The sequence below is a fragment of the Lytechinus variegatus genome, chromosome 16, assembly GCF_018143015.1.
Source record: "Lytechinus variegatus isolate NC3 chromosome 16, Lvar_3.0, whole genome shotgun sequence".
In the NCBI taxonomy this organism is placed as follows: Eukaryota; Metazoa; Echinodermata; class Echinoidea; order Temnopleuroida; family Toxopneustidae; genus Lytechinus; species Lytechinus variegatus.
In genome coordinates, this window is record NC_054755.1 from 14,303,871 (window position 1) to 14,326,041 (window position 22,171).

The following is a 22,171-nucleotide window of genomic DNA, read 5'->3' on the forward strand; positions in this document are numbered from 1 at the left end:
GTCAAAATCTGCTACTGAAAAATTGGTTCACGCTCTGATTTCTTCACGACTTGACTTCGGGAATGCCTTACTTTACAATTTACCCAACACCCAGTTGTCTAAACTCCAAAAGCTCCAGAACGCTGCAGCACGTTTGGTCACCCTATCTAAAAAACATGTTCATATCACACCCATTCTGAAATCCCTTCATTGGTTAAAGGTCAACGATCGCATCATCTTCAAAATCCTTCTCCTTGTATTCCATGCAATTAACGGCTCTGCTCCACAGTACAATATTAATCTAATCAGCAAATACACTCCAGTGAGGTCCCTCCGTTCATCAAACTCCGGTTCCCTAGTTATTCCCAAATCCGTTAAAACATGGGGGGCTCGGGCTTTTGCGCATGCTGGCCCTGTTCTATGGAATGGTCTTCCCCTGACAATTCGTGAATGCACGTCCATTGATACTTTTAAACGTTACCTTAAGACTCGTCTATTCAATGCCTCTTACTCTTAATTGTTCCTGGATCGATTATTATTATATTTGTACCTATTCTCTTTCGTTCTTTCTTTCTTCTCTCACTGCGCCTTGGGCATTCTGCCGAGTGGATTTGGCGCACTATAAATTACATATATTATTATTATAATTTTTTTTTTTTTAAATTTAACAAATTTACAAATTTCACATTTTACATCTTTAGATCCATAAAATGGCCATAAATTTTCCATATTTCTTTAAAATTATTTGATTTAGTTGAAAACTGTCAGAAAAGTAAAGAATATTCACCTCTTTCCCGACTCTGATTTGAATTTAAAGTCGGTAAATATTGTAGTCCCATATGTAGATTTTCATAGTAACACCATGGAAGTCTGCATGTGAGACTACAATATTTTCTGAGTGTTAGTTCAAATCAGAGTCGGGAAAGAGGTGAATATTCTTCATTTTTCTGATAGTTTTCAACTAAATCAAAATAATTTTGAGGAATTATGGAAAATAGATGGCCATTTCATGGATTTAAAGCTGTAAAATATGAAATTTTAGCATTTTTTATTTATTTATTTTTTAATGAGCAGGAGCGCGATATTTGTAAACATATTGACCTAGGCCTAGTTTCACCACATATTAATAGCTACACAGCTATTGCATATACGATGTTACGAGAAATCTACAATTTATCATACATGTATTGTATTTAATTGATTTGAGCTCCTCAAGGAGAGCTCCTCAATAAAATAAGGAGAGCAATTTGTTGAGCTCCACAAAATTATAAACGTGAAGGACTGCAACCTGAATTATCCTTGTCTGAAATAACACAGTTAAAGTAGGTATAAGGTCTAATTGTTTAAACTTTATGTGAAATACAGAATTGATATTGGTATACTTACTCTTATTTGTTTGTTATTTTACGTTCACATACAAGTTTGACATATACATATAGGTTGAATGGTCAGGTTTTCATTTGTACAGTTCTGGTGATCTGTAAGCTCTTGACCCAGATATTGTCCAGTCTTAAACCTTCTCTACCAGCTTGTATGACCTCATATAATCTTTTGACCTTCTCTGTAGGTACAATGGTGTGATCAGGTTTTCCCTGATGCAGTTCTGATGGTATGTGAGCTCTTAACCCAGACATTATTGAGTCTTCAACCTTCTCTACCAGCTTGTATGGACTCTGCCTTGCAAGACAATGCTCTCCTCAACCTCATTGAACTCAGACAGGTAACCCAGTCTTTTAATTGCCTGATGAAGTGTCTAATTCTCATAGAATATCACAGCCATCATCTTATTTGGTAGCTTATAGCCTAGATTATATATCACTATGAGTTATTGTGCAAAAAGTAGAAAACACTAACACGGTCAGACCTCTTTTATCCGGATACGTTGGGACCAGCGTCGATCCGGATAAGGGATTTATCCATTTCTGGGAGACCCAAATTAAATACACGCATCTGCCTCCCTCAGTGGTAGGTACACATAAGGTGGTTTCAAACCGCCTCGATCACAAGAATCCCCGTTAAATTACGGGAACTGTTTTCGGATAAAAAATACCCATTAATTATTCCTGCATTCACACCGCCCCGTAACATACCCTTCGGGATAAGTTCTTGAAGTTACAAGCATGCGCATAGTATGGTCTGATAAGCAGGCAAGGCGCGAGATTCAAAATCACTAGCCCAGCAGCCACCCACAGCTCCCGCGCCCAACGACGCCCAACGACACGCTGGGGTAAAAGTTCCCGTAATTTGCTTTCACATCGCCAAAATACCAGAGACCTTGGAAAAATCCCCGCGAAAGTTCTCGTAATTTCGCCAAGTACCTACTATTTAGCGGGTATTTTCTTTCGGGGAGATTACGCGTAGTTTGCTTTCACATTACCAAAATACCTGGTATTTTCTGATCGGGGTAAATTTCCCGATCGAGAATACCTGGAACTGACGAACTTCGAGGCGGTCTGAAACCACCTATACTCTATTGTAGTGGGCGTACACAGACAGTATTTTACTGCTGTCAGTTCATAGGCATTTTTGTATGGAAATTAAATTGATTGGTCGTCAAAACTCTTGGATAATTTACCTGCTGAAAGGATTGAGGAATACATTAAGCATATAACTTCTGGGTTTCCAAGACAAAGAAGAATAGTGTAGTACCACACTATCTGACATTTCTTCATTATTTCAGCAACAAAGATCTACATACTCTCTTCATTCTACTGTTGCTTCTTCTTATGTAATTCCAAAGTCCAGAAAACAGGCTGGTTTCAACTCCTTTCAATCTCTTGATGCAGACAGAATTTTATTATTTTTTTTATTACAGATCACCTTGCGATTTATCAAAAGTTTAGAGGGAGCTATACAGTCTGTGACTGGTGAGTCTTATTACAGTGTATTTGAATTCTTTAGCTTTTATACACATACTAAATGTCATGTCACATCAATTCTAATATACAGTGCGTATAAAAAAAGGGACAGATTTGAAAAGTCTATAAAATTTTTGTTTGAAATTATGATGTCTATATTTTGGTGCTAATAGGTGCTCTAAGGTCTTATCTTTGAAATGCAATTTAAAAAAATATATTTTGTTCATGCTTGAGCGAACACAGGATGTTTTTGTTGGGGGTTGAAAAAGAGGCTTGCGCCAGAATTGCAGAATTTAAGTAATATGTTGATCAGACTTCTTGCTAATCAGGAGAGTTCCTCTGGACCTTTTCATTATTTGTGCCACAATTTTCGAATTATGCTGTCAAATTTTATTTACAAATTTATTTATTTACTTGAATTATATTGTTTTTTTCATTTAAACTTCTCTTACCTTTTAATTTTCCTTCATAAGTAACTGAGAAAAAAAAAATTTTTGTCAACCCAAGCAAGAAGATTTGCATTATTAATTGGAAAAACTTGTGATTATTCAAATCCTTTTATTATATGAAACAAATTATGTTATGTACCTTTAAAAGACATGAATCTATTTTTCAAGGGGTCATTGATTCTTTGACCATGTTAAATTGCTTGACAGGAAACACAGGAAGGGATTCATGTCTTTCAATGACAATGGTGTTTTGAGTCAATTTTGAAGGAGCTAGATATGGCAGATCGGGTAAAATGTATTAAAAAGTTGTGAGCGAGCCTAAGTGAGCACGCAAATATTCCTACTTTTTTATTATAATATCAAACTTTGTGATAGATTTTGACATAATATTAAGAAAATCATATCATATTTTACTTTCTATCTTTCCTTTTATTTCCTGTCCACTTTTTTCTTTGTCTTCATTTTTTTTTAATTGAAGGGGGGGGGGCAACCCAAGCCCCCGCCCATCTGTGTGGCACTGTTCAAAAGGGACCATAACCTTTGTAGCACACAATGAAAGGATTTGAAAAAAAATCCACGCTCTCCCATACTTCGGTTGAAAATTGTTTTAGCTTGAAGAAGGAATATTCAAAGCTAACAGAGAGCATATTAAAAAGAAGCAAAAACAAGAACAATTTAAGTAAATAAATAGATCTGAAAATGAAAATGATAATGAAAAGGATAAGAGGAAGTCTGCTTATTAGCAAGAAGTCCGATCATCATATTTATAATTTTATGCCATTTTGGCGCAAGCCTCCTTTTCAACCCCTGACAAAAACATTGTGTTCGCTCAAGCATGAACGAAACAAATTTGTTTTAATAGCATTTGAAAGATAAGACCTCAGAGCACCTATTAACACCAAAATATAGACATCATAATTTGAAACAAAAATTTTATAGACTTTTCAAATCTGTCCCGTTTTTGTAATACGCACTGTATAGATGTATTTCAGAATCTGATTAAAAAAGGAAAATTCTGATAAACGTGCAGTAGTACAGTATGCCGTAGTGTGAACTTTGTCAACAGAAAGTGGTGGGATTGCCAATAGGCCTAATGACCTATTGAATGTCAAATATTCTTTATGTATATGAGAATTGATAAAGAAATATAGTTGTTTTGGCTCAGTGGATAAGTCTCCTAACTCTAAACCACAAGGTACAGGGTTCAAATCCCACTGCATCACTCGTGCTCTTTGGCAAGGTGTTTATCTACCTTTGCCACTCTCCACCCAAGTGTAGTAAATGGGTACCCAGTAGGAAGGAATTCCTTGAATGCTCGAGCGTCCAATCAGGGTAGCCATGCTAAAGCCTGGGTAAAAGTATGGAGTGCTTAGAAACATTTAGTATTAACTGCTATTTAAATGTATATTATGGGGAGGTAGCATAGCTCAGTCGGTTAGAGCGCAGGTTTCGTTTAAGATCGTAGATCTCAACTTAAGGGGTTTGAGTCTTGCTCATTGCCGAAACGTGTCTAACAAAAAATCTGATGCTATAGCGTTGTGTGTTAGCATGCCTCGCCACTGTATTCAGTGCATGTGAATGCATTTGGAAAACACTCCGTCCATTGGAAAGGATGCAAATGTTGGTCCTGTGTATAGGAGAGTCACAAACCAAACCAAAGAGTAGGTTGTTCACCCGGTCTATTGCACCTGCAGGACCCCGGTACTACAATACTGCAAGAATATTCAGGATTGTAGGTTGAAGAAGAATTATTATTATTAATATACACAACAAAAAAAGTAAGTCCCCCCTTAAACAAACGCCCATAATTTTCAAACCAATGCGAGTTTTTGATATATGTATACATGAGCATGTACATTGTACATGTAGGTAAAGTTATAGGCTACTCTCTGAGTAAATGTTATGGACGTATTTTATGTCATGCTTCATTGAGCACCGCCAGAAGTCAAAATTGTCACTTTTCAAAACTCACAAGCCAAATATGATTTTGATTCCACTTTATTGAAGGGAATAATGTGAAATATGTGAAATAAAGGTAAAAACTCAAAATTTGTGTAAAAAACAAATGGAGGGTTGTCCATAAAATCAGCCATTTTGAAGCATGTTTGCCAATTTGAGGATCCCCATAGAAAGTACAAGACTTTTTAAGCATCCATAACTTGCCTATTTCATAACAGATTTTGATGAAACGTGTTTTAAATTGTTCCTCTTATTTCACTCTTTCCAATAAGGTTGCTTCTCTTCTTAGGTTTTGGTTTCCTTTAAACAAAATATTCGGGAGGGGAATAGGAGAGGAGCAAAAAACGACCTACATGTATGGATAAGAATTCAAAAGAAGATTTTTAAAAATGAATTCTTCGGTAAGATTTCAGGGTACCGGTACTCAAACATTTATTCTGTTTTTTGGAGTTTGCTGAAACAATGTCAAGAAGTGGGGGGTATCAAGAAATAAGTCAAGCCATTCTTGAATTCCAAGTCATTGTGTGAGTCCTCTTGCCCCATGGTAATAATAATACCGTTAGTTAGAATGGCTTCTCTAAGCACTACAGATATTGCATTTCCCTGGTCATCAGATTTTGGCTTACCTGCACACAATATACATGTATGTACTTTCTCCACTCCTTGAGGACATCCCAACAAGAATTGCTCTTTTCATTTTCTACAGACAAACTGATTGGTAGTCATTTTGAAGACCTGGTACATGCGATCCATGCCCCATACATTCCATATCTGATAAGATACAGCTTCTATGAGGAAGAACATTTAATACAAGAACTCTCAACTGTTAATATGGTAAGAAGTAAATCTTGAATATATATCAGTTCTCTATGGTTTGAAAAATCATAAGCTTATCTACAATTATTTGAGTGCATTTAAAATCGATTATCAATAGCATGATACATATTCATTTTTTTATAAATTACATATTTGTGACTTTTCTGTGTCTGTTTATTTTATTTCAGAAACATTTAACAATGTATAGAAAATATGTGAATATGGAAAATATGAAATTTCATTTTTTTTTTTAATTTCAATTTCATCAGAATGAAGTAAAGTGGTCAAAATAATTACAATGAACTTATACAGACAATATAAATTGAGGCATGTACAGTATATATTTGTCTATAAGTAAAACAAAACAGAGTATTACATGTATATACAAGTAAAATATTATAAACATTTTAAAATGAAATTCCGAGAAAATGGAGGGATCCACTAAAAAGCATTGCTTGTATTGTATTGACCCCTCTAAATAACTATTGTAGACTGACACAGAAGTAATTAAAGGAGACCATACTGACCAGCCATCAGAAACAAGAAAATGATTGTAGTGAAATATTATTGCATTTAAAAAAAAATATTTTCTACAGCAAAATGATTTAAGTTTGAAATGTTTTGAATTTTCTCTTCACAACAGGCAAGGCATGATTTGATAGACTGTGCTCAGTTACTTTCAGATTCACTCAATAAGATATTCAAACTGACAAATGAGGTAATTACATTGAGTAGTCTTGTCGTAAGTAACCCCAAGTATAACTCCCGATTAAACACAATCTTAGTCTTCTTTACTATTAAATAATTGGATTTATTTTGCTTTATGTTCATATAGAGTCATGATAACTGAATTATTATTTTTAATAATAAAAACATTTAATTTCATATTGTTTCTTATCTGAAAATTACTTTGGTGAATGAGATGACAACTGGTACTGTATTCTGATAGCCGGGGAAGGTGCATAGGTGTAGAGGGGATGGGGATGTCAAATGGATCAAGGAGGGGTCCCAACGTGTGTATGTAGGTTCCTTCAGGTGAATGTGTCTGTATTTAATTGAATTTATTTGCATGATCCGCAATGCAGAAATTTGTATTCCACTGGATCAAACATGTACAATGATTTACAAAAACACATATACATATTAAAGATGAAATTTTAGCCCACTAACAAACAGATACATGTACAGCCATTGGTATACTGGTGTATTGTATATTGGTATATTGGTGTATTGGTATATTGGTGTGGAGCGTTGTGGCCCAGTGGATTAGTCTTCGGACTTTGAAACAGAGGGTCGTGGGTTCGAATCCCAGCCATGGCGTAATTTCCTTCAGCAAGAAACTGATCCACGATGTGCTGCACTCGACCCAGGTGAGGTAAATGGGTACCGGTAGGAAGTAATTCCTTAAGAAGCTGTGTGCGCTATGAACGCCTAGCTTAGCCGGGTAATATAGGAGCGCCTTGAGCACCTAACAAGGTGGAAATGTGCGCAATATAAATATCCTATATTATTATTATTAATTATACAAAAGTATATGTGAGAACAATTTGTGAGTTGTAATAGCTTCAAAAGCACCCCCCCCCCCCCACTGTATACCATGTTGTTTAGCTACTGTTAGATGAAGGGACAAGAGAAAAGCTGAATCTTGAAAGGTACCTGTATTTGTAGAGTACATTTACATTTGATTGACAGAATATTACATGTAGAATCATGTGTACTACATCCAGTATCACAATGAAATGATTGTAAATTTGTCTTGATTTTGTTCCATTTTATAGGCTTTAGACAGATGTACATCTTTTACTGGAGGCTTTGGTATTGCTGGTCTATTAGCAGCACTCAAAGTATGTCTCACTTACATCTCTGTTTTTAGAAATTACTGTTCAAAGATAAATACCAGTTGTGGTAACAAATGTATAAATGTGTTTGAATATAATAATGATTTCATGTACAAATCCAAGTTCTGTTTCTAGCCAAAATTCATAACTGGATTGTTAAATTTACGTTTACCTACCAAAATCACTTTCATGGTTATAAATCATAAGGTAGAAAAACATAGAAAAAAAAACAAATACATTTGAGAAAATGTTGATGCCACAATTTTTTTAACATGCATTTGATCAGAATCCCTCAAAGAGTCTTAAAAGAAATAAAAGATTGTACTTCAGGGTCTTACATTCTGGGTTTACACTCAAATTCTAATTTTATGCATAAATTAGTATAAGTTATTCATATAAAATGAAATGAATTAATGTAGTGGAATCTATCTATGCAACCACATTAATTAAGTCATTCTCAACCAATTTGCCTATATTTTGTAAAGAGATGTTAAGGGGATGATGAGAATTGTAATAACCTAGGACTACGACATGTAGGGTCAATTCTATCCAGGACAGCTGTTGATCTTGATTGAACAATTCAATATGTGTGTGTTGTTTGTTATCTTTTCTGTGAATAATGATGCATAATGCAACCAATTCTAATACATCGTATTGCAAATAACAGTGAGATATAAAAAGTAGAAAGATACACCTTTTTTAATTTATGGATAGGCCTTCTTTAGCTTGTATTGTCAGAAGTTTGACAGAACTTTGGAAACATTGAGGTCATCATGTGGACTTGACCCAGGAAGTACTAATGCTATGATGACCTCTGCTGGAGCAGAACTGGGGGAGGATTGGAGCAAGTTTCAGAATGCTCTCAAAATAGTCCAGACCTGTGGTAAGCATTAGGGTGTGTTGGTTTGATTTGATTTGATTTATTTATTTCCACATTCCAATAACAAAAGCATATACAAGTGAAATCATTTTTTTCTTAGCATAACATAATAAGTGGATGATTAATTAATAACATATGCAATCTAATAATCTAATTTGAATTTATTTATGCCTGATAGATTTCTTTTTTTAATTGTTACAAAAAATAGCAAAAAATCATATATATACGTATATCAACATAGTACATTTTGAAATGTGGGAGACCTTCATCATAAGCTTAGAGCTTGAAATTGATGAAGGCCTCAAAGGAAAGGGGAAGGAAAATCAGACAAAAAAGTAGATAGGAAAAGAAAAATTAAAATTTTGAAGTTATAATCATGTTGATAAAAGTTAAAGTGCAAGTGTTGGTAGAGCATCCATCTCATAACCTGGAGTTCGTGAGATCAAACCCCAACTGCATCAGATCAAAAGATGTTAAAAGATTGGAGTTGCTGCAGCTGTCCTGTTTTACATTCAACAATTTAAGGGATAGAGCAACATCTAGCTGGCACTGCATATTTTTTAAAGACAATATCACTGTTATCTAGTGTACATTTATAAATGGCGAAAAAAGGCAAACAAGATCTCCAAAGCCAATCAATATAGCTTCCGAAGCATGCTGGCATTAGATTAATGTGCAAAATAGAAGAAATAAGAAGTGGCGCCACAGGTTGCACTGTGTTAGAGCTCTCCAGCTTTTTAATAATTTTTGCTATTTTTGTTTATCCTGAAGATACATCTTCTATACCGGTATCAGAATCCTATGCTAGTATTATCTACTGAAATCTCCTTGTGCATCACCTAATCAACAAACTGTTTATCATTTATATGTGAATAATTTTTTAAGTGTATATACAATCTTTAAATGTAAATAATATTCAATGTAAACATTGCACAATTAGTCTTAGGACTAAAGTATTGTATTCTGTTTTATATCTAATAAACCAAATTGAATACAAAGCCCTCAAAATCTAGTATTCATTCTATCCAGTGTCTACTTGTAGGTTGCATCTGCAACAATACAAATCAGTATAATGTTACTTTTTCCCCATTTTAGGTGAGTTATTATTACAGAGTGAAGAGTTTGAGCTTCAGTTGAGTAGCAGTCTTCTTCATACATGCAGTAGCTATGACATACAAATCTTCTCTCCTACATCACCAACAAAACCAAGGTATTAATTAACACTGATCAACCTTCTTTTATATACTACATCACTGAAAGATCTTTGAAAGACCAGGAAAGTTGATTGAATATTTAATGATCTTTCATTGATAATCTCAGAAATTTTAAAAGATTCTTGACTTATTCTACAATGATCTTCAAGGTCATACATGTATCCTGCTGGAAAAAGTTGTTTTGGTCTTTCAGAATTTTATAGACACATCTCAAAGAGATATTAAATTTCACTCGTCTTGAAGTCTTTCAGTGAAGATCTTGTGATGCATACATAATGGCATTGGTTAAAATTATAGAGATCTTGTAAAAACAAAAATATTTGAACTTGATGTGCATTGTATTTGATATATTTCATGTGGATGAAAATTAACCCAAAAGAGAAAGACAATCAAATTTGCACAATACTTTCTTAATGTTTGCACTTCTTTTATTGTCTAGAGTGAATTTTCCATGATAATGTATGTACATTGTATACATCAATGTTTTCAGGAGTAGTCCAACACCATGGGGTCAAAGAGTCTGTCAAACTGTATTTCATTTTATTGTTGCTTATATTTTTCCTGTCAGTGTGTCCTACAGCAGTCCATTCAAGGAATATAATTACTTAGCCAGAGAAGATCCTTCTCAACATGCTGCCTTTCAAGATCTTATAATCAAACTCAGAGAAGGTCAGTCAATCTTGTATATGTGGTGTATGTGTAGTTATCAATAGTCTCAATGATTCAGATGTGGCTATGTGTTTTGATGTGTAAAGGAAGATCTCCTGTAATTGTAATCCATATTTGAAGTAGAAATCTTTTCAGACGGTTACATGTGACTTTACAAATCAACTGGTAATACTTTCTTGGGGAAAACGATATGCAACAAATTTTCATTGATGTTGATTTATCTCCTACCAAAGGATCTCCACTTGTTCGTTAAGTTGCTTGTAACTTACAGCTTTATAAAATACCTTCCAGGATTTGTTGCAGTTCAAATTATTGTACATGGAGAACACATTCATATATCATTGACTCTTAGGGTTGAAATTGCAATACATTATGATGTTTGATTAGAAATCTTTAATAGCAGGACACCAATTGTCTTTTACTGAAGTGCTTATTGACATAAACTTGCTTAGTTTAAATGCGACACACTTTGTTCAATTCTGGTATATCACAAACATGGCCCAACCAGATGTGGTGAATTTGTTAATGAATACATTTAATTTATATATAGATTAGGTGGTTTCAGATCGCCTCAAAGTTCGCCAGTTCCAGGTATTCTCTGATCGGGAAATTTACCCCGATCAGAAAATACCAGGTATTTTGGTAATGTGAAAGCAAACTACGCGTAATTTCCCCGAAAGAAAATACCCGCTAAATAGCAGGTACTTGGCGAAATTACGAGAACTTTCGTGGGGATTTTTCCAAGGTCGCAGGTATTTTGGCGATGTGAAAGCAAATTACGGGAACTTTTAGCCCAGCGTGTCGTTGGGCGCGGCGGCGTGGGTGGCTGCTGGGCTAGTGATTTTGAATCTCGCGCCTTGCCTGCTTATCAGACCATACTGCGCATGCTCGTAACTTCGGGAACTTATCCCGAAGGATGTGTTTCGGGGCGGTGTGAATGCAGAAATAATTAACGGGTATTTTTTAGCCTTAAAAAGTTCTCGTAATTTAACGGGGATTCTTGTGATCGAGGCGGTTTGAAACCACCTAATTTTAGGGGCTTTACATGTATGTTAATCTTGAATCCAAATTTTCAAAGTAAAATTACCAGGTAGAATATTTGAAGCTTCATGTCAATCTTGAATCAAAATTTTCTCAATACAAAATGCAAAATGGAGTTATATTCACAGAGGTGACGTCAAAACCCAGAATATAACAAATGTGATACTTGCAGCTATGGTCACGTGATGGCGTATTGACCTATCACTGATTCAAATCTACATTACCTATGTAATATAAGCAATAATTGCCCGTTTGTGGTTTTGTCACATCAGACACATGCTTTATAGAGACAAACACAATAGCTTCAGCCTTCTTCTAATTTTGCTGACTTTTGTGTGTTCTCAGTTTGGTGCCTGAATTTTTTTTTTTGTTGCTTCATGCATTATTTAAAGTGTCCCCCAAAATGTAGTATTTTTATGAAAAATCATATCATAATGGATGGCTCAGAATTTCATAACAGAAGAAATATACCATGATAGGGTTAGGGTTTGGATCCAATATTGCATGTGTTGTTGACTCCTATATTTGCCCTATAGTCGAAAAGCTCTAGTATCCCTTCGGAAAATTTGTCAGATTTCGGCTTATTGCGCGATAGGCTTTGATATTGTACAGGTATATCATGCAGACCGAAATATACACTTTTAAAGCACCTGTCAATGGCATTATATTGATAATGATGGCTATAATTCTGTTTTATATTAGATGAGAGTTCATCTCTTCTTGAAGAGCCATTAGAAGCCATGTCGAAGATCACTGAGCATGCTCAGAAACTTGCGTTTGGTATAGTCTTCTTTCAGCTACAACTTCAGCTTTCTCAAGTATCACAAATGGAGGTAAGATTATATTTTTATAGAAAATTTGATTTCGATTATTTTTATTTCTAATTTTCTTCATCATATACTTAACATTTCACAGAATGTGATATTTAGAACACAAAAAAACTATGAATTAGCAGTTTAGATAGTTAGTGTCTATAGCCTTTGCCTACTGTTGGAGCTTGCTAGAGGTGGCATAATATTTCCATATTCTAAAACTGTTTGTCTCTACAATGTAGAGTTAACATTAGGATCATAGCATAGTGGACAAATTTCATAATCTAAGCATAATATAGCACAAAGTTAAAATTCTTGAAGACTATTAGACATGTATTCAGGATTCAGAAATAAAACTTTGATTAATTAGCCATGAATAGCTAAGTTTGCAATTAATCCCTAGCAGGGCATGTTCAGTTAGTCAACAAATCTGGTATTCAATTCTTTCATAACTGTCAGGAAACAAGAACTAAATAGTTTTCTTTACAGTAAAAGCACAAGGAAAGAACAGAAGAGAACAAACATGAGAAACATGGGATATTCTTGTACATATTATCACCAATATGAGATTTTTGGAGACTATACTATAAGTTAAAGACCATGACCGGTGTAAAAACAATCATATATCAAAATAAAGGTAATGATTCATACAATACAAATATACAAAAAATATTACATATATCTCCTTCCAATAGTTAAAAATGTTAAATAAAAATCAAAGAAACTGCTCCTCCAAATTACGCTTTTATTGAGCACCCCCACGTCGCCTGGAAATGATGACGTCACATTGTGTCTGGAGGGTTGTGATTCCATAGGTTTGTGTACAAAAGCATTGGGTATTTTCTTCCATTTCCATGTCATGAATCCATTTTTTTTTCGTTTTCAGATGAAAATGGCACTCAAAATTATTCACTGTTCAAATTGTTGTAACCTACAACTATTCACTACCTTTTTTTGTGATTTCTTTGTTTGGCTCTTATTGGGCCTAAATTGCTATGTCAGGAAAAGTTGTTATACATAATCTAAATGCAGATAGAATTGAAATCTGCGCCAAATAAGCAGGAAATAAAATATGGCAAAAACTAGTTCAAAACTGTAGATTTCATAAATTCAAGCTTGTGGGAAAAAATATATGTGATATCCCTCTGTGATAGAAGTGAAGAGAATGAAATGCGTTATCTGGAAAACAAAAAAATCACCCAGTGTTTCTGTGTACAAACCTATGGAATCACGACGCTTCTTACACAACGTGACGTCACGGTCTCGAGGCAGGTGAAAAGCACAATAAAGCCTATTTTCTAAACGAGGTTCGAAGCCCGATAACTGGAATATTCTTAAGAAAAATACTCAGCTGGAAAGCGGTGAAAATGCATAAAGCATACCTTGCTGTATTTAGTAGCTTATAAGCTTTCGATTGGTATATAATTTGTCAGTTTCATTTTTAGGTCCAGTCTGGATCTTTAAACTGGTCGTCTGAGTACGGGGCTTTAAACTACGAGATCAGTCCAAAGTGTTATCCCTACTCTAAGTGGGCTATTTCAGACCAGGACACACTGGAGGGGGAGAGGGTCAAATTCCCCCCCCCCCCAATTTTTTTTCTCCAAAATAAACGTAAAGACTCAGGCCTACGTTACTGAAAATATCCTTTTCAATGTGTGTTCTTTTATACTGTACAATTAATGTTATTTTGCATGAACTTTGAAAATAAGAGTAGAGCCGTCATAATGAAAAAAAATTATGAAACAAATTTGGCATGCAGTTTTTTCTATCGGGCAACAAATTTTTTCATCACTTGCCCAGCTGGATAAGTGACAAAATTTTTTTTTGTAGAGGCCTGTAAGAGTAATCAAGTATCACTGAACATCTCATGTGAGTTTGACCAAAGTCAAAGGTCATTAAACCCTATTTAGGCCGGGGTATTTTGGGAGTTCATAAAGCCGGGGGGGCCTCTCAGGCCCCCCCTTGAGATCTCGGCCGTCGATTGCGCCGAAAATTGGCACACGGGTTGCCTGGGACATACTCTACAAAATTGTACTTATTTCATGCGAATCACTATTAAGTGATTATGCCAATTAATGTGTAATTAGTATGCAAAATCATATTTTTTTCCTCTAACTCCCTAAATAATGCTTCAAATGTACTAAGTTTTGGTATAGAAACTCTTTGTGGTGTTCTTAGCAAGTGTACATGAAAAAAAATTGTGAAAACAAATCATTTTCTTATGAATTGTATTGTTTTTTTGCAATTTCTTATGTACATGTATTTCTATGTTTTTTTACCTTTTTTTCATTGTTTTTTAAATGAAATTTGTTGGGGACTCTTCTGAGATCATAAAAAGCATAAAATAAATACATTTAGACCAGCAAAACAAAATAATCATACATTTATGAATTTTGGTTGAAAACACAATTTGCATTGACTTTGTACACAGAACCACATTTTGGAGCAATTTTTGGTCTCACATGTACACAATGTTGCGTAATTTCAGAACCAGTTACCCGGGTGACGCAAAATTGGTCTCAAAAGTTGCGCAAGATTGAAAGTAAAAGTCAGCGAGCAGCGCGGTCAAACAATTTCGCGCGTCAAAAATACCGCGCGATTCATTGAGGGGGGGGCCCCTCCGGCCTAGATAGGGTTAAGGTCAATGAACTTTGACCATTTTGCAGGTGATTATTAGATTGCTGTCATAACATTCAAAACTTATACATGTAGGTATAGTTTATAAAATTGAGATATGCATGTAGGGGTAATCAAGTCTTAGATCGCATGATCAAGGTCAAATGTCATTTAGTGTCAATGAACGTAGTATTCTATCAATATATGAATTGCTTTTTTGTGAATAATATTTTAGTAGATTTCAAAGTCAGCACTGCTGCTATATTGAATGTAGTGATGCAGGTGAGACTGCCAGAGGTGCTCCAGTTGTTAAGTAATTTTGGGTATGACAAAAATACAAATGTTGCATGATTGCTTTACCGCGTACCTGGACACTCAAATTTGGTCTAAAAAGATGCCCAAGACTCGAAAGTAAAAAGTCACTGAGCAGAGTAATAAAAAATTTTCGTGCAGCGGCGTAGTGTTGAAATTCGTCAAGCAGTCATGCCAACCGTTCCCTTTTTAGAGTATTTGTTCTTCTTTTTTTGCTATGAATACACCAATAATATTATAGTATAATTTGTTACTTTTAAAATGATTTCTGACCATGGAGTATGTATTATACACAGCGCATGACACTAGCGCCGGTCCCAAAGCAGTAAAAATCACTGTCTTGCCAGAAACTTGTTGCATGGCCTACATGTATGAGGACATGGATGAATTATCAAGTTTTTAAGTATAGTCACATCACATTTTTTTTCACCGATCTCACTTCAACAGGCTGGCAATTTTCTTATATTGAACCAAATTTTTGAAAATACTCTATTTTTGTCAATAAATACCCTTTTTCCTTCTAAGAATACTTATTTTGGTTGTGGGAAGGTTAGCAGGTTTAAAGTAAAGGTTAAACCAAAACTTATTTGACACTATTGTACACTGTACCTTTCAATAGGTTTGGACTGACAAGGGAGGAATGTTATCAGCTGATCTACCTACTTTCAGTTTATCTCCTCAAGAATATATTACCAAGGTAAGGTGCTTGCAAACCTATACCATTATGAATGTATGGAATATAAAGTGCACACTTTGGTGATCAGTTGTCATTAATGAAATCATGAAGGTGCATTTCCAATAATTTCATTTTAGATTAAAATGGCATTATTTGCTTGTATTGTTAATCATTAGTGATTGATTTCAAAATTATCCATCAAGAATCTCTTATATATTCCTGATATAGTAAATGCAGAGGTACATGTATTAATTTTATTTCACATATTTACAGTATTGGTAGATTCATGGGAATTCAAGTTTTCTTGGTCCCTTGGATGTAACTTGCATTGTATCACATGGTTGACGTATTGTGCATATTGTCAGACGTACTTGAATCTCAATATCAGTTAACTTGAATGTCAATAATATGATAGATATATAAATATGAATTAAGAACAAATCTTCTCTTTTAGATTGGTCAGTATTTAATGACCCTACCCCAGCAGCTTGATATTTGTACAAACCAGGATAATCCAGCGATGGAGAAAGCATTAGAAGCTAGTCAATTACCATTCCCACCGTCTACTGGTAAGAATCTCAACTCATTAAGTAATGCTTCATATTGGTTGTAGGCTATTTTTCGGTTTACCACAGCGACAAATAATGAAACTACAGACTATCCAAAACTCTGCTGTAAAATTACTTAATCAAACTCTAAACTATGAATCAATCTCCCCTGTACTACGAAACTTACATTGGCTTCCTGTTCATTCTCGTATTTCTTTCAAATTATTAGTTTTTGCATATGAATTCTTACATGAGATAGCTCCATCATATTTAACTGAACTTTAAACTTTATCAGACTACTTGTACTTTAAGATCAAGCACAAAGTGCCTGTTTGCTATTCCTCCCATTGTTACCAAAACATAATATAGTGAGCACTCATTTGCACATGCCTCTTCCATCTTATGGAATGCAGTTACTGATTATATGAGAAATATACATGTACATGATTTAAGACTTCCCTAAAAAAGTATCTTTTTAACTTGTAATAAAGTCAGTGCCCAACACTCTTTACCAACTTTCTAATTTCTTTCCTTAATTTCATTTAAGTGCATAGGGACATGCGTTTCCTGTGTGTTATGCGCTAGAAAAGAACAGAGATTATTATTATTATCATTATTTAATGTTTGGCATGCACGTAAGTCTGCATGAATAAGACTTCAACAGGGTGTTTCTAATCAACGGAACTTGAAGTTCAGAGGTCGGCTATATTGATGATACAATATGATTTATTCTGGTGATGTCTATTCTACAGTAACCAATGACACTTTGTTTTTGTCCAAATTGTCATGCATCACAGAATTAGGGTCCTTCGAAGGCGAAGGGTACAATGCCTACTTTTCCAAGTTCTGGGTTTTAACATACATGTATAAAAAAAACTTTGTTGAAAGTTTTTTTGGTTTCAACAGCAAGTTTCGGTGCAATGGTATCCCGTATGATAATATTTTCTCAGTGAATGCAATGTTACAAAACTGGTATCTAGGTGCAGTTTTGGTTGAGTGCATCCTTGTTGACTTGCAGGCACATGTTCTTTGTCTCCTGCAATGATTTGAAGAGCAATGAAAGACATTATCATGAGAGGTGATGTGAAATTATTGAAGGCATCGGTGCATGAGGGAGAGATAAACCTCATCTTTACCAGAGATTAAAGCCAGATATTAATGATCACAAAAAAAACATGATGAAGCCAAAAAACTCACAGAAAATATGGGTTGGTAAAAGTATGATCTGTACCCTTAACCTTTGAAGGACCCTACCTCTATTATCCATGACAATGGTTATGTAAGTAAATGTCAGGTATCAAATTGCCCCTTTGAACCCGAGAGGCTGGAATACTGGCCGAGCAGTCAACACGCAAATATCCAAAAGGTGGGAATACCGGCCTGAAGTCATGTGACTTAAAAAAAACATTGTTTCTAAATGTTAGGGGATCTTTTGAAAAATCTTTTTAGTACATGTAGGGATACTCGTCGATAATTTCAGTCAAGATTGGTATTGATTTCCAAAGGTTTTAGCATTTAAAATGGCCCAATCCTAACCCTACCCTACTACTCTTATGGCATGTTCGGTACAGGGCGTAACAGATGCCAACCAGTACGATTTTATCGTATTTGGTACGATAAAACAAGTAAAATACGACAGTACGATTTTGGCCATCAAAAATATGATTTCCTGACTTTCTGTGATTGTCCTGTTTTTGTCCCATATATGTGTGCTATGTATAAGCACAGTTTCAAATTGCCAAGTGCGTCGTTTTTTCAGTACCATAAAAAGTGAGCTACGTCCGTCTTTTTTTTTCCTGTAATACATGTACGCGCATGCTTCCAGTAGCGGTAACAGTTTTTCCCTACTTCACCATGTGCAATTTCTAATGCACACATTTCCAGTCGGGATATCACAATTCTGTGAAATAGTAATTTGAATTGCACAGGAGATAAATCCCCGTTCTCAGCACATAGGATGTTCGAGTCTTTTATCCTCACAGTCGCCTACTTTGCTTGTCAAAACGGAGCCTTATTAATCCAAAATCAATAGTTGTGAATTATAGCTTTTTAATTTCTTTCTTGGTGAGGGGTAAATATCAGACAATAAATTACAAACAAGGCTCCATCTAAAAAAAAAAAATAGGAGGACGCCGTGCACTTGAGTGTGGTACTTGTATGCTGTTAGCTAGCCAGTTTGAGCTCACGTTCTCTGCAAGAGCTCTGGGTGAGAATTCTATCAGTAATGGCCTAAGTGATGGTGATTTTCTGTTTCAGATAGAGTTTAGATTTCATTTTAATTTTTGAAAACTGTCAAAAAACTTCATGATTCCGTCATTGTGATGAATATTTAAGTTATTAATGAATACATTTTCACAGAATTTAGACTCTCCCTGAATCCCAGGAGCAAAATCCAGTTGAAACCAATTAGAGCAAAAACCAATTGAAACCAGTTGGCCAACTGGTTTCAATAGGGAAATTGGAACAACTGGTTCCAATTGAAAACCAGTTGCCAACTGGTTCCAGTTAAAACCAATTGGGCAACTGGAACCAGTTGGCTATTGGTTTCAATTGGTTTTCAATTGGTTCCAGTTGAAACCAGTTGGAGGCAACTGGTTTTCAACTGGAACCAGTTGAAACCAATTGGTTTCCAACTGGATCCAATTGGAACTTCCAGTTGGAATTAATTAATTAGTTACAAATTAATTAGCATTTGCACTAACGATTGCTCATGCCAACACAGAAGCAGTGTTATTTGTCTATAAATACCAATGTAAAGGGCATTGATAAAATACAGACTTTCATATGTATATATTCATATTGGAGTTCTTCAAATATATGTATTTTTATTTGATGTAATTTGGTAACAGTTAGTGGTGTACTAATTATCTTTGAATCTGTTTTAATCTATAACATTTATGAACATGGTTTTCACTGCTAAGTATTGGAAACACTTATCTGAAAAAAGTGTGGAACTTCAAATCGAAAAAAAATAAATAGATACATTGTAAATTATGATGAATCTCATAAAACATTAATCTGTGCACACTGGCAGAAAATATGCAAATTAACTGGTTTCAATTGGATCCAGTTGGGTAACTGGAAAATTTCCATTTGGAAACCAATTGGAAATCATTTCCAGTTACCTAACTGGTTCCAGTTTTATTTCCAGTTACCCAACTGGTTCCAATTAGAATTCAGTTACCCATCTTTCCAGTTAGAAGTCATCTCCAGTTACCCAATTGGTTCCATTTAGGATTTCCAGTTACCCAACTGGTCCCAGTTAGAAATCATTTCCAGTTGGAAGTCATTTCCAGTTACCCAACTGGTTCCAGTTAGGATCTCCATTTGCCAACTGGTTCCAGTTAGGATTTCCAGTTACCCAACTGGTTCCAGTTAGAACTTCATTTCCAGTTGGAAGTCATTTCCAGTTACCCAACTGGTTCCAGTTAGGATTTCCAGTTGCCCAACTGGTTCCAGTTAGGATTTCCAGTTACCCAACTGGTTCCAGTTAGAAATCATTTCCAGTTGAAAGTCATTTCCAGTTACCCAACTGGTTCCAGTTAGGATTTCCAGTTGCCCAACTGGTTCCAGTTAGGATTTCCAGTTGCCCAACTGGTTTCAATTGGTTTCAACTGGAAATTGTTAAATTCCAGTTAAAACCAATTGAAACCAGTTGGAAATCCAACTGGTTTCAATATGAAAGGCATTTTCTGTGAAGATCTGCGTTTTCAACTAACTTGTGAAAAACTTAAGGTACATGAACCTACAATACATGTACATTTAAAAAATCATATGTAGCCTGTGGCTCAGAGCTACCAAGTCTCACTCATTATGCATGAGACTCAAGCATTTTGGACCCTTGTTCATCCCCTCAAATCTCTGTCTCACGCAACTATCACAGCCTATCCCCATATACATTGTACACAATGTCTGTGATCTCACTCAGATTCACAGAAAATCTCACGCATAGCTGATATTTGAACTTGGCATCTCTGGTGCCTATGTGCTGGAATTTGAATAGACTGAGTTAGATATTGATTTAATTTCTTCATTTCTTTAACATAATTTATATGCAATCCAAATGCACCTCACAGTCACAATCATACACAAACACTCACCCACAACCGTGATTCTAATCAAGAAAAAAAAAACCTTAAATTTTTTTTTCTAAATTTATTATTTGATCTGAATTCTCTCTTTTTTATATGTTTATTTTATTCATTTATTTAGATTTTTTTGGGGGGGTTCATTGTTTGTGGTTCATTAAAGATGAAAAGTAAATAAGCCCATGTAAAGGGGATGTGGAGTGAGGTTGTCAAAACACACTTAAACATTTAAATCTGATTTCTTAGTTGTTTGAATAAGCCTATTACTTAGCATGCTATTTCTGTACTAATTAAAAAATTGCAGGAGCTGCGCTTACTATAAACAAATTTGGAGTGTGGTTCACAGTTATATTCTTTTTTTTAATTGCCCCTGGTTCCAGAAAATTGCCCCCCGTTCCTGTAAAATGCCCGCGAGCCGTGGGCAATTTTTTTTAAAGCCTTGCTTAATTCAAGGCTTGCACTGGTCATGTTGAGTTTTCGTAAAAATCTGATTTTTCACTTAAAAATATGATTTTTGAGGATATTCAGTCTGATTGTTTGTGTCAAGAGGTTGGCATCTCTGTAATAAGCTGTGAGTCACCTGCTAACTATAGGGAGCTATTGATAAATATGACTTTAGTCAGAGTGAATTTTAGCCTAAAACAGACACAAAAAATATATTTTTGTTGGTATACTAGGTCTACAAGAAGCTAAACAACATCAGCAGGGCTGAGCCATGTACCTGCAGAGGGAAGATGCCGTTTGTTTTGAATCCTGGGAGTTTTTTAATGTGATCGATACATGGATCATGCTTCCCAAGTTATTATCAAAATGATTCCAACCCTTAGCCTTTAATCATTGTGTACATTACCAATAAGAAATCATCTACAGGTTGTTTCTTAATAAATTGTTATTTATTTCTTATGACCAGGTTCTCCAGAAGTGGCACATCTAGCAGATCATTGGATTGGGTCTGTTGCCAGGGCAACAATGCATATGTATGTTGAGGTCATTTTGAGGATCAATGAGCTAAGCCCACAAGCAGCAAGGCAGTTAGCAACAGATATAGGTGAGCAATAAGATCAAATATTTTATATTTTTCTCACATTAGGAAGCAAGTTGGCTTGATGGGTGAGCATCTACCTGTCAAACCTAAAGCTGTGGGTTAAACTGGATGACTTAAGACTCCATTATTTTATACATACATGTAGGTTCTTGACTATTAAAAGCATGTGAACAATTGATACATGCATTAATTTCTTCACGCTTAGATTTTTGTTAGATTTTTGTCTCACCTGCATAGCAGAGTGAGACTATAGGCGTCGCTTTTCCGACGGCAGCGGTGGCGTCAACATCAAATCTTAACCTAAGGTTAAGTTTTTTAAATGACATCATAACTTAGAAAGTATATGGACCTAGTTCATTAAACTTGGACAT

General features: G+C 35.1%; 1 protein-coding gene across 3 annotated transcripts in view; it reads left to right on the forward strand.

Moving 5' to 3' along the window:
• LOC121429423 (conserved oligomeric Golgi complex subunit 7-like) overlaps positions 1–22,171 on the forward strand; it is a 47,487-nt gene that overhangs the window by 17,493 nt on the left and 7,823 nt on the right. For all 3 annotated transcript variants that reach the window (XM_041626408.1, XM_041626409.1, XM_041626410.1), the window contains 12 exons: positions 1,547–1,699; positions 2,795–2,846; positions 5,952–6,079; positions 6,705–6,779; positions 7,840–7,905; positions 8,614–8,782; positions 9,875–9,989; positions 10,562–10,662; positions 12,406–12,536; positions 16,063–16,140; positions 16,574–16,688; positions 21,666–21,803. In XM_041626408.1, coding sequence (XP_041482342.1) covers positions 1,547–1,699; positions 2,795–2,846; positions 5,952–6,079; positions 6,705–6,779; positions 7,840–7,905; positions 8,614–8,782; positions 9,875–9,989; positions 10,562–10,662; positions 12,406–12,536; positions 16,063–16,140; positions 16,574–16,688; positions 21,666–21,803 — 1,321 coding nt within the window. The remainder of the gene's footprint in view (positions 1–1,546; positions 1,700–2,794; positions 2,847–5,951; positions 6,080–6,704; positions 6,780–7,839; positions 7,906–8,613; positions 8,783–9,874; positions 9,990–10,561; positions 10,663–12,405; positions 12,537–16,062; positions 16,141–16,573; positions 16,689–21,665; positions 21,804–22,171) is intronic.